This window comes from Lepisosteus oculatus, chromosome 26 (assembly GCF_040954835.1).
Source record: "Lepisosteus oculatus isolate fLepOcu1 chromosome 26, fLepOcu1.hap2, whole genome shotgun sequence".
Taxonomy (NCBI): Eukaryota; Metazoa; Chordata; class Actinopteri; order Semionotiformes; family Lepisosteidae; genus Lepisosteus; species Lepisosteus oculatus.
Genome location: NC_090721.1, coordinates 10,482,815 through 10,492,953, shown reverse-complemented (window position 1 = coordinate 10,492,953; position 10,139 = coordinate 10,482,815). Strand labels below are relative to the sequence as shown.

The 10,139-nt window shown below is 58.2% G+C and overlaps 1 protein-coding gene across 1 annotated transcript; it reads left to right on the top strand.

The window, feature by feature from the left end:
- tsr1 (TSR1 ribosome maturation factor) lies at positions 1–10,094 on the top strand. Its single transcript, XM_069184302.1, has 15 exons — positions 1–149; positions 838–941; positions 1,335–1,551; positions 1,760–1,894; positions 2,442–2,860; positions 3,532–3,685; positions 4,071–4,246; positions 5,721–5,923; positions 6,240–6,399; positions 6,786–6,896; positions 7,036–7,168; positions 7,732–7,848; positions 8,045–8,185; positions 8,317–8,391; positions 9,680–10,094. The coding sequence occupies exons 1-15, from the start codon at positions 32–34 to the stop codon at positions 9,856–9,858; spliced, it is 2,442 nt and encodes an 813-aa protein (XP_069040403.1). The 5' UTR covers positions 1–31; the 3' UTR covers positions 9,859–10,094.
- The last annotated feature ends 45 nt before the right edge of the window (positions 10,095–10,139 follow it).

The window sequence follows — 10,139 nt, the reverse complement described above, 5'->3', positions numbered from 1 at the left end:
GGGAAAAACAGCCCTATGCACCACGCGAAAGATGGCGGCCGCTGGCGAGCAGCAGCAGGCTCACCGAGCCGGGATATACAAACAGAAAAACAAGCAGCACAAACACGGCAAACACCGAACCAAGGGGGAGATTGAGCGGGAGAACAAGGGTAAGCGGGCGGCGGGGGTCGAGGGCTGCGTAGCCGCCACGGTTGTGTTGAGGAGGGCAGGTCTGGGCAGCGGCGCTGGAACACGTGCGTTTAAATGGCCAAGCGGTCTCGTGGCGTCGGTGCTGATGTTGTGCTTTCGGTAACTTGTACGATTTCTAATACCCGGGACCACCTTCAGGACAGAGAAAGTCCTAAATCTTATTTTTGTTTTCATTTTGAGAGTCTATTCTGTTTATGCAACTTGTTTATCCGCGCTAGATTTGACTGATTCACCTTCCACACGAGTAGTTTCCACTTTTCGCAGCTTGTTCGTGCGCCTGGGAGCGACAGGTTTGCAGACTCGCCGGCGGTGGCGCAGGAGCGCTCTAGCTCGGACGTTTTCAGACTTGCCTCCCTCGCGACACTCACGGGGCTGTTTTGTTGTCCCCGTGACGTCACCTCCCGTTCGAATCCAAGGCGGGCGGTGTTCGAGCTCGAGGTGTGAGAGCCTGACATTGCGTTTCGGGGTCAGGTATACAGCAGCTCCCCTCAGACACTGGGGTCAGCGGGCCCTGCGCTTTCTGCGCTTCGCGATGTTGCGGGATGTGGCTGAGCAGAGTGCCAGTCTGCAGGCGCTGACCCCGGGGTCACAGGGCAGTGTGCACCGAGCCTGCAGGGGGCAGTGCTGACCTCCTGCTGTCCCCCCCAGGCCGTGTGGCAGTGAAGGCTCTCAGCAGGAAGCAGAGGAAGGCGCTGAAGAAGCTGGATCGGAGGCACAAGGCCAGTCAGCTCCGCAGGAACAAGAAGGACACGGTGAGACTGAACGTCTCTGCGCCTGAGAGCAGTCTGGGGGCATTCCTGCCTGTGTGCTGAAGTGCAGAGAGTGCGTCTCCCGGTGTGTGTGTGTCAGAGTGTGCGTGCGTCTCCCGGTGTGTGTCAGAGTGTGCGTGCATCTCCCTGTGCGTGCGTCTCCCTGTGTGTGTGTCAGAGTGTGCGTGCATCTCCCTGTGTGCTCGCGTCGGAGCGTGAGTGCGTCTCCCTGTGTGTGTGTGTGTCAGAGTGTGCGTGCGTCTCCCTGTGTGTGTGCGTGTCAGAGTGTGCGTGCGTCTCCCTGTGTATCAGTGTGTGTGAGTGAGGGTGTGATGACCCTGGCTATATTTACTCTGGTGAGGTGTCTCAGTCTCCTGGCTCTGCCTCTGTCCCCAGGTGCTGTTGGAGAGGCGCAAGCTGGGCAGTAAGGATGGCCCCCCTCACCTGGTGGCAGTGGTCCCACTGCATGCTGGGACTGGCACTCAGGGCGTCCTGCAGCTCCTGCGGAGCGAGGAGATGGGACTGGTGCGAGAGGGTGTGGGGGGCCAGGGCAGCTTCGGGCTCGTCCTCCCCCGCTTCAAACAGAGGTTCATCTTCCTCAGGCCGGACATGGGTACGCTGGACCGCCGCTGACCAGGAGACGCCTGCTGGATTGCCACTGGTCGCGTTAGAACTGACACTGACTGCCAGACTCCCGCTGACTGGGAGACACCTGCTGGACTGATACTGACCAGGCGAACTGACACTGGCCCTTGGACTGTCCCTGATCTTGAGTCACCTGCTGGACCGACACTGACTGTCTCTTCTCTCTTCTTCCCCAGCTGATCTGCATGCTGTCCTGGATGTTGCGAAAGTAGTGGACACCCTGCTGTTTGTGCTGGACCCTGTAGAGGGTTGGGACAGCTATGGGGACTACTGCCTGTCCTGCCTCTTCGCGCAGGGCCTGCCCAGCCATGGTAAGCACCGCCCTGGCCACTGGTGTCCCATCTTGCTCCAGACTCGCCACCCACAGCTGCATGAGACGCAGAACAGTGAGAGACTGATCAGAGCTACGAGGTGTCTGTGAGCTGGCAGTGAGTCGGGGAGAGAGCGTCACTCCTGTAATGGGTGCTCATTCTCCCATCAGGCTGTGAGTGGCTCCTCCCCTTAGTGGGCGTGTCTCGGGAGGTTCCCCCCCCCACAATGGGCGTGTCAGAGGAGGGTCCCTCCCCCTCAGTGGGCATGCCAAAGGCTGTGACTCCTCCCCCTCAGTGGGTGTGTCAGAGGACAGTGGGTACTGTGCCTTATCATCTCTACGCAGGTCTGATGGTTGTAGTAATGAGTCTGTTTGACAACTAGCAGTGTGAAATTGAGAGGGTGTGCAAACTGTAAAGAAGCAGTTGGCAGCCAGATGACGCTAGGCTGGCGATGAAACCGGAGTGTCCTGGGATGCTGGGGGGCCACCCTGTGCAGTTCAGGCCGTGCGCTTCTATCCCAGGTGATGCTGTTCCTCTGTGCCCCCAGCTCTGGTGTGTCAGGGCGTGGCGGCGCTGCCCATGAAGAAGCGGACGGACGCCAGGCGGGCGCTGGGCCGCCTCGTGGAGGCGCGGTTCCCCGACGGACGCCTGTTCAGCCTGGATACCCCCCAGGAGGCCGTGCTGCTGCTGAGGCACCTGGGATCGCAGAAGCAGCGGCAGCTGGCGTACCGCTCGCGGCGCCCGTACCTGCTGGCCCAGCGGGCCTCCTTCGCGCCCGGGCCGGGGGGGCTGGGCACGCTGCAGGTCTCGGGGTACGTCCGCGGGCGGCCGCTCGGCGTCAACAGGCTGGTGCACATCGCAGGCCACGGGGACTTCCAGCTCAGCCAGATCGATGCGCCCCAGGACCCCCTGCCCCTCAGCACCCGGGAGCACCCGCCTGGCAAGGAAGGGGACATGGAGACAAAGGTTTGACCCCCCCCCTCCTCTGGACACACCCCACAATCACCCTGAGAGTTCAGTTTAGCCCCAATACTTTGGACTTTCTTGAAACAACCCAGAGCTCCCTTAACTGCTTCCTGCTGATTGATTAAAGGGGTGGTCTTGTAGTTGTAGAGATTTGAAAGCACATGCCAGTGGCAGTAATTTTGCTGTCACTCTCTGCCTTCTTGATTTGTGTGTATAATATAATTCCTCACACTTGCATAGCGCTTTCTGGACACGCCACTCAAAGCACTTTACAGGTAATGGGGATCCCCTCCACCCCCACCAGTGTGCAGCCCCACCTGGATGATGCCCCAGTACTCTCCCCACACACCAGCTCTCAGTGGGGAGGAGAGCAGAGTGATGAAGCCAGTTCAGAGAGGGGGATTATTAGGAGGCCATGATTGGTAAAGTTCAGGGGGAAATTTGGCCAGGACACCGGGGTTACACCCCTACTCTTTTCAAGAAACACCTTGAGATTTATAATGACTAGAGAGAGTCAGGACCTCGGTTTTACTTCTTATCCGAAGGACAGCACCTTTTTACAGTATAGTGTCCCTGTCGCTATACTGGGGCATTAGGACCCACACAGGCCGTGTGTTAAGTGAGGACTTCAGTGGGGGGTCATGCACTTGTGTGCTGTGTCCTCCCGGCAGGAAGGGGGCGCTGTGGGGGAAATGGAGCAGGAAGTGAAGGTGCTGATGAAAGCAGATCCGGCGCGGCAGGAGAGCCTGGAGGCCGAGGCGGCGCTGGATCCCATGGATGGCGAACAGACCTGGCCAACCGAGAGTGAACTGCAGGAGGCCGAAGGTCAGGGGTCAACATCTGTCTCGGGGGTTGGTGGGAAGGTGGACTTTGGGTTGAGAGAACCAGCCCAGTGCTGAGTGGTCCAGACTCCAAGTAGTAATTGGGTACTAATTTATGAATGAATAGAGATCTTCTGAGTGATTCCTACAGCGAAGGTGCTTGGAGCCCAGGTTGAACACTGTAGGACATCTGGGGGGGGCTGGTGGGTTGGGCATCAGGTGACCAGTTTACTGTCCTGGCGACAGAGACCTGGGGCGTTGCAGGCAGCAGTCAGAGATCCCTGCGCTGTCTGGGGGGCACTGTGGCCGGCGAGTCTTGTACATTGCAGAGCAGTTCTCTGCCTGTTCTGTTGTAATTTTCCTTTGTTCTGTCTCTTCCTCTCTCTCAGAGAGGCAGAGGAAGGTGAGGAAGGTGCCCAAGGGGACGTCGGACTACCAGGCTTCCTGGATCCTGGAGGAAGGGGGCAGCGAGGAGGACGATGAGGAGAGCAGCGATGAAGATGGCGACGAAGGGATGGAGGCTCTGGAGGAGGAGGAAGAGGAGGAGGAGGAGGCTGGGTCTCAGGTGAGCCGCTGGGCGCGGGGACAGACGTCCCTTCTGGCGCTCGCTTCCGAAACCGCGGAATTTCTCTCGATTTTACTTTTGCTGTGGATTTCGCCTTTCGGATCAGCCGGCTCCAGGCTGTGACCCCCGCGGGCTCGCTGGATGTTGTCTCCGCTTCCTTGTTTGTTTGAGCCTGTTTCCATGGCAGCGGGTGGTACGTGACCCCCGGGCGCGGTGGCGCGGTGTTTGTTTTTCCAGCGGGCGAGCGGTTCGCGGCGAACAATGGTGTTGGGAGTGCAGTCCCGGGGGGGGGCTTTGTTCCCGCTGATGGACAGCGCTTCCTGTGCCGACGGGCTGCTGCTGCGGGCTGTCATGAAAGAGAAGATGGGGGTTTTCTTGCGCGTTTGATCTGCGCTTCCCAGCACAAGAAGACCTCGAACAATGAGACAGAGATTGTTGCTGTTGCCGTCGCAATAACACGCAGCTCCGACTGGCCTGCTGCTTCCTCCCTGGCCTGTGTCTTCTCTGGCTGTCCTGCGGGCGGCCTTGAACTGGAGCTGGGAGCCGCGCGCTGTGGGAAAGCGCGGTAAAAGCGTGGTATAATGTGGACGTGCTTGAGGTTGAGCAGGCCGAGCGCTCGTGAGCGCCCCCTTGTGTCTCTCTGGTTTTGGCTGCGGTTACCAGCTCTCCGTGTGGCAGGAGGAGCTCATCCCCGGCACTGCTGAGCTCATGGGCGCGCCTCTGCGGGCTCGTCACTGTGGACGGGCCCCTGTCTGTGGCTGTGGGCTCGTCACTGTGGACGGGCTCCCGTGGGCTCGTCTCTGTGGATGGGCCTCTCAGGGCTCCTCACTCTGGACTCGTCATGGTGGACAGGCCCCTGTCTGTCTCTGTGGACTCCTCATGGTGGACAGGCCTCTGTCCGTTGCTGTGGACAGGTTTCTGTCTGTCGCTCTGCACTCGTCATGGTGGACAGGCCTCTTGTCCGTCATGGTGGACAGGCCTCTTGTCCGTCATGGTGGACAGGCCTCTTGTCCGTCATGGTGGACAGACCTCTTGTCCGTCGCTGTGGACAGGCCTCTACTCTGTTGTCGAAGTCCCCAGTGAGGCAGCTGTACCCTGATTTTCAGAGGAAAGACCTGGAGCCCAGGAAGCTCTTGCAGTTCCAGGGTCACTCCTGTGTGGCTCATCTAAGCAGAATCACAAGCACTCTCCTTTTAAAGCTTGCCGTTCAGTGGCAGAGGGGCATGGCGGCTGGGTGCGGGTTCGACTGTCTCGCTCGGGGTGCGTGTGTCTTTCCTCTGGGCACTCTAGTTCCCTTCCCTCTTCCAAAGGAGGGAGGGTCAGGTAAACAGGTGTCTTTCACCTGGATAACCACGGCACACGGTAACCAAGCGCTCCGAGGTGTTGGACAGGCTTCGTGAAGCCCCAGGTGGGAGACGGGCGCGTCTCTGCCCACGCACTGACCGCTGCCGCTGGCGCTGTGCTCTCTGGCCAGGACGGGGAGGGCAGCGCGGGAGAGGGCTCGGACTCGGAGACGGAGACGCTGGAGCTGGGCCAGGGGGGGCCGGAGCAGCGCTACGACGACCGGATGGACGAGCAGGAGGAGAGCGAGGCGCTGCGGCGGTACAGGGAGGCGCGGGCCGACCAGATGTTCCCCGACGAGGTGGACACGCCCTTGGACACGCCGGCCAGGACCAGGTAACGTGGCGCCGGGCGCTGTAGCCTGCAGGCGGACGCGGTGTGGTAGTGTGTCGGCCCCAGTGCTCAGTCTCTCTTGTGTGAGAACAGAACGAAGGGAGCTCACTGGGCTCAACTGGACTTGGTCTTGCCTGAGCCCAGGATCTCTTCTGGCTGTTCCCTGAAGGATGGCAGGGAGTCATCACTAGGCTGCAGTTGGTTCCTTTTGCCTGTCTGGGAGTGGTTTTCCTTCAAAGCCGGCAGCTCGCCTGGCTGCTCCTTTCTGAAGCGCTGCCAGGCCAGAGATGCCCATTTCCGCCGCTCTCTGCCCCTGCAGGTTCCAGCGGTACCGCGGCCTCAAGAGTTTCCGCTCCTCGCCCTGGGACCCCCTGGAGAACCTGCCGCCTGACTACGCGCGGATATTCCAGTTCCAGAACTTCGAACGCACGCGCAGGCGGGTCCTCGTGGAGGCTGCAGAGGAAGAGGAGGGTGCCATGGTAACCACGGGCCGCCCCTTCGTCTCCCGATGTTCCATCAGGACTGAACCTCAGTCCTCCTCCGGCCACTTTCCTGTCTTCTTCCTCATTCATGCTCTTCCCATTTCCTCTGCTGTTGCTTTTTCTCTGCCCTTATCTCCTCTCTCTCGAACTCTCTCTCCGTCTTTCCATTTCCCTTTGTCTCCTCTGTGCCTCTCTCACTCTCTCTCTCCCTCTGTACCCCTCTGTCCCCCTCTCTCCTTCTCTCTGTCCATATCCCTCTGTCACCTCTGTGCCTCTCTGTCGCCTCTGTACCCCTCTCTCTCCTTCTCTCTGTTCATGTCCCTCTGTCTCCTCTCTCCTCCCCCTGTGCCTGCCCGTCTCATGCTGGTCCCGGTGTCCTGCAGGTGGGCTGGTACGTGACTCTGCACGTGCAGGACGTCCCGCCCTCGGTGATGGACAGTTTCCGGAGCGGCCGCCCGCTGGTCCTCGTCTCACTGCTGCCTCACGAGCAGAAGGTAGGGAGACGTACGGCACCGGGACACGGCCCCCAGCCGGCGCCTGAGGGGTGGGGCTCGGCGCTTTAAGGGACAATAGACTGCACTTCGGTGCCAGGATTGAGCTGAGCCACCCCTCTCTGTCTCCCCCTGCCTGCAGATGTCGGTACTGCACATGCTGGTGCAGCGACACCCTGGGAACTCGGAGCCCGTCAAGTCGAAGGAGGAGCTGGTGTTCCAGTGCGGTTTCCGCCGCTTCCGGGCCTCTCCCATCTTCTCCCAGCACACCTCGGGTACGGGGCTCCGGTCCGCCGAGCCGCGGGGTCATGACGCACACTGTGGCTTCTCCGCCCGCTGTCACACGTCGGTCGTGGTGTTTCAGGAATTCTGCAAGGTCCCTGAAGGAAAACTGAGTCCGAGGCAACTATAGCGTAATTAAATCAAACGGTTCCATGGATCCATGTGACAGTTGTGTTTATCCCAAGTGCGTTGCTGTTACATCAGGTGAAGAGTTGCTCAGTAGCTAAACCCGCTGTGCAAACTCAGAGAACAGCCAGTGCAGCTGCAGCGAAGTGCCAGAGAGCTTCGGTGCTGCTCGACAGGAACTAGAGATGTATGAGAGTAGGAAGTGAGGGGGGGTTCGTCACGGGCCTCAGGGATTGGGGGTATCCTGTATGCTCTAAATATTGATAACAAGGCAATGTTTTAACTTAATTTCATCAAAAATTGTCTTTAAAATGCCTGCATTAGTACTTGGCTCATATGGTACCTGGTTGGTTCCCATACTCCAGTGATTGGCTGGGGGGGTCCTGCCCAGCCCCCTCTCTGTCATGCTCTCTCGTTGGCTGTCCTGTAGGAGACAAGCACAAACTGGAGCGCTTCCTGAGAGCCGACGCCCCCACGGTGCTGTCCGTCTACGCCCCCATCACCTTCCCCACGGCCGGCGTGCTTGTGTTCAGGCAGCGGCAGAACGGTGAGGGAGCATCTCTGGGCAGTGTGTGTGTGTGTGTGTGTGTGTGTCTTGTCTCCTTGCGGGGAAGCAGTCGCTTCACAGACCCTGATTAGCAGTGCCCTGGTCTTGGACTGACTGGTGTTGATCCCAGAAAGCGCGGGTCCGCGAAGCCGCCCTGTGTTGAGCCCTGTGCCTTTTGGGAAACTCTTCCTCGCAGGGATGCAGGACCTGATCGCCACGGGCTCCCTGCTGAAGGCCGACCCCCAGCGCGTGGTGGTGAAGAGGATCGTGCTCAGCGGACACCCCTTCAAGATCGTGCGCCGGACAGCCGTGGTCCGCTACATGTTCTTCAACAGGGGTGAGCGCTCTGGGGGGGCCACGTGATGGGGGCCTACTGTACTGCGGGCTCCCGAGCCCCGGGGGCGGGTCTGTGTGGTGGGGGGGCGCGTCCCCTCTGCCCTGCAGTGACCTCTCCTCTCTGTCCCGCAGACGACGTGAACTGGTTCCGGCCCGTGGAGCTGCGGACCAAGTGGGGGCGGCGGGGTCACATCAAGGAGGCTCTGGGTGAGTTGGGGGGGGAGAGAGACGGGGTGCACTGGGGTGCCCTTTTCAGCACCGCCTTTGTTGGTACATTCTGAATCCCGTATTGCTGTGGTGTCGTGAGATCAGCCTGCAGCAGAAACACCCTGGCTGCCTCACTTCCCTGATCTGGTCCGGGATTCTGCCTGTTCTGTGGGTCGTCTTCCCCTCCTGCAGCAGGACTGGTACAAAGAGAGGCTGTAGTTACATGAACACGAAGGAGGTCACTGCCAGTACGAGTCGTGTCCAAGCTGTCACCCTAAGCTCTTCCTCCAAGTCCACACCTGTGACGCAGGAAGGAATCCTCACGCATAAACAGGGCAGTGGGGCCCCCTCGTGTGACAGCACCGGCTGGCCACACGGGTTCAGAATGCTGTCATTTATTCAGGCTTCTTTTCCAGTAGCTTAAATGCAGGTCTGCAGATATTCTTTTAAAAGATTTTTTCATTCTCCGCTTGCAGTTTGATGAAAATGAATTTCATCTCGTCTGTCCCCTGCACAACAGTAGTGACACTTCATGTTCATTCATGTTGAGCCGACTCCACTCAAAACAAAGTGAACTAAGGAGAACTTGGCAGTACAGCTCTCTCTTTATCCTACCAAATGCATTTCATATCGTCTGTCCCAGTACAAAAATGACTGTACGAGGAATATAATGCTTTAATTCACGCTCATTCAAAATAAACTAAAGGTACAATTCGCAATACCTCAAAGCTTTGTGCTATTAAATACATGTAGTACTGAATACACCACAGGTAAACAAATATTCAGCAGTCAAAGTGAGGTGACAAAATAAAATCCAAACTTAGACACAGAATGAATCGAAAGTAGCCTGATGAAGTTTTGTTTAGACGTAAAATATTATGAATTTAACAACTGTAAAATTAAAGTTCAATTTTACCAACACGCGAACATTTTATTCTCCATGGCAACTTCTCCACTTTGATAGGCTAGAACATGAAATGTCACCTGTCTGGGGGTCATTGGGGGGTGATTCCCGTTCGCAAAATCTGCTCCGATGCGTACTTCAGAGAAGGGCACTTTGGGGGCGCTGGTGAGCCCCCCTGTGAAACAGATTTAGGACGCTTGCAGACCTGAGCAGGAACGCAAAGGGCACAAGACCACAAGTGTGCATACTGGGACAACGCGTAATAACTAAGTGAAAGAGGTCAGGGTCTCGGCCCTTTGTGTAAAGACATACCTCTATTCTTGGGTTTAAATGCTTCTCTGCGGTACAGCTGCTCTTGCACTCATGATTTAACCCCTCCTGCAGGGACCCACGGCCACATGAAGTGCGTGTTCGATAAGCAGCTGCCCTCCCAGGACACTGTACTGATGACGCTGTACAAACGAGTCTTCCCGCGCTGGACCTACGACCCCCACGTGCCCCAGCCGCTGCCCTGGGTGAAGAGCGAGGAAACCGTCGGCACAGAGGACATTGACATGGACTAGAACAAAAGGGAGAGACTGAGTCACTCTGCTGCCCCCTTCAGTTTGGAGGACAGAATTGCAGTCGGGAGGAAGAGTCGCCACAGACCTTTCTACCACTAGCGTGTTTACTTGTATTTTTTGCCCATCTGGCCCTGGGCAGCCTGAGCCGCTGCAGTGTGCTGGTGGGGGCAGCGGAGACGCCCCCTCGCTCAGCTGGCACGGCGGGTATTTCCCAACTAATAAATGGCTTGAGCCCACATCTGCTGTTCACGGTCATCTTTTCAAAAGAGGCATTTGCTGTA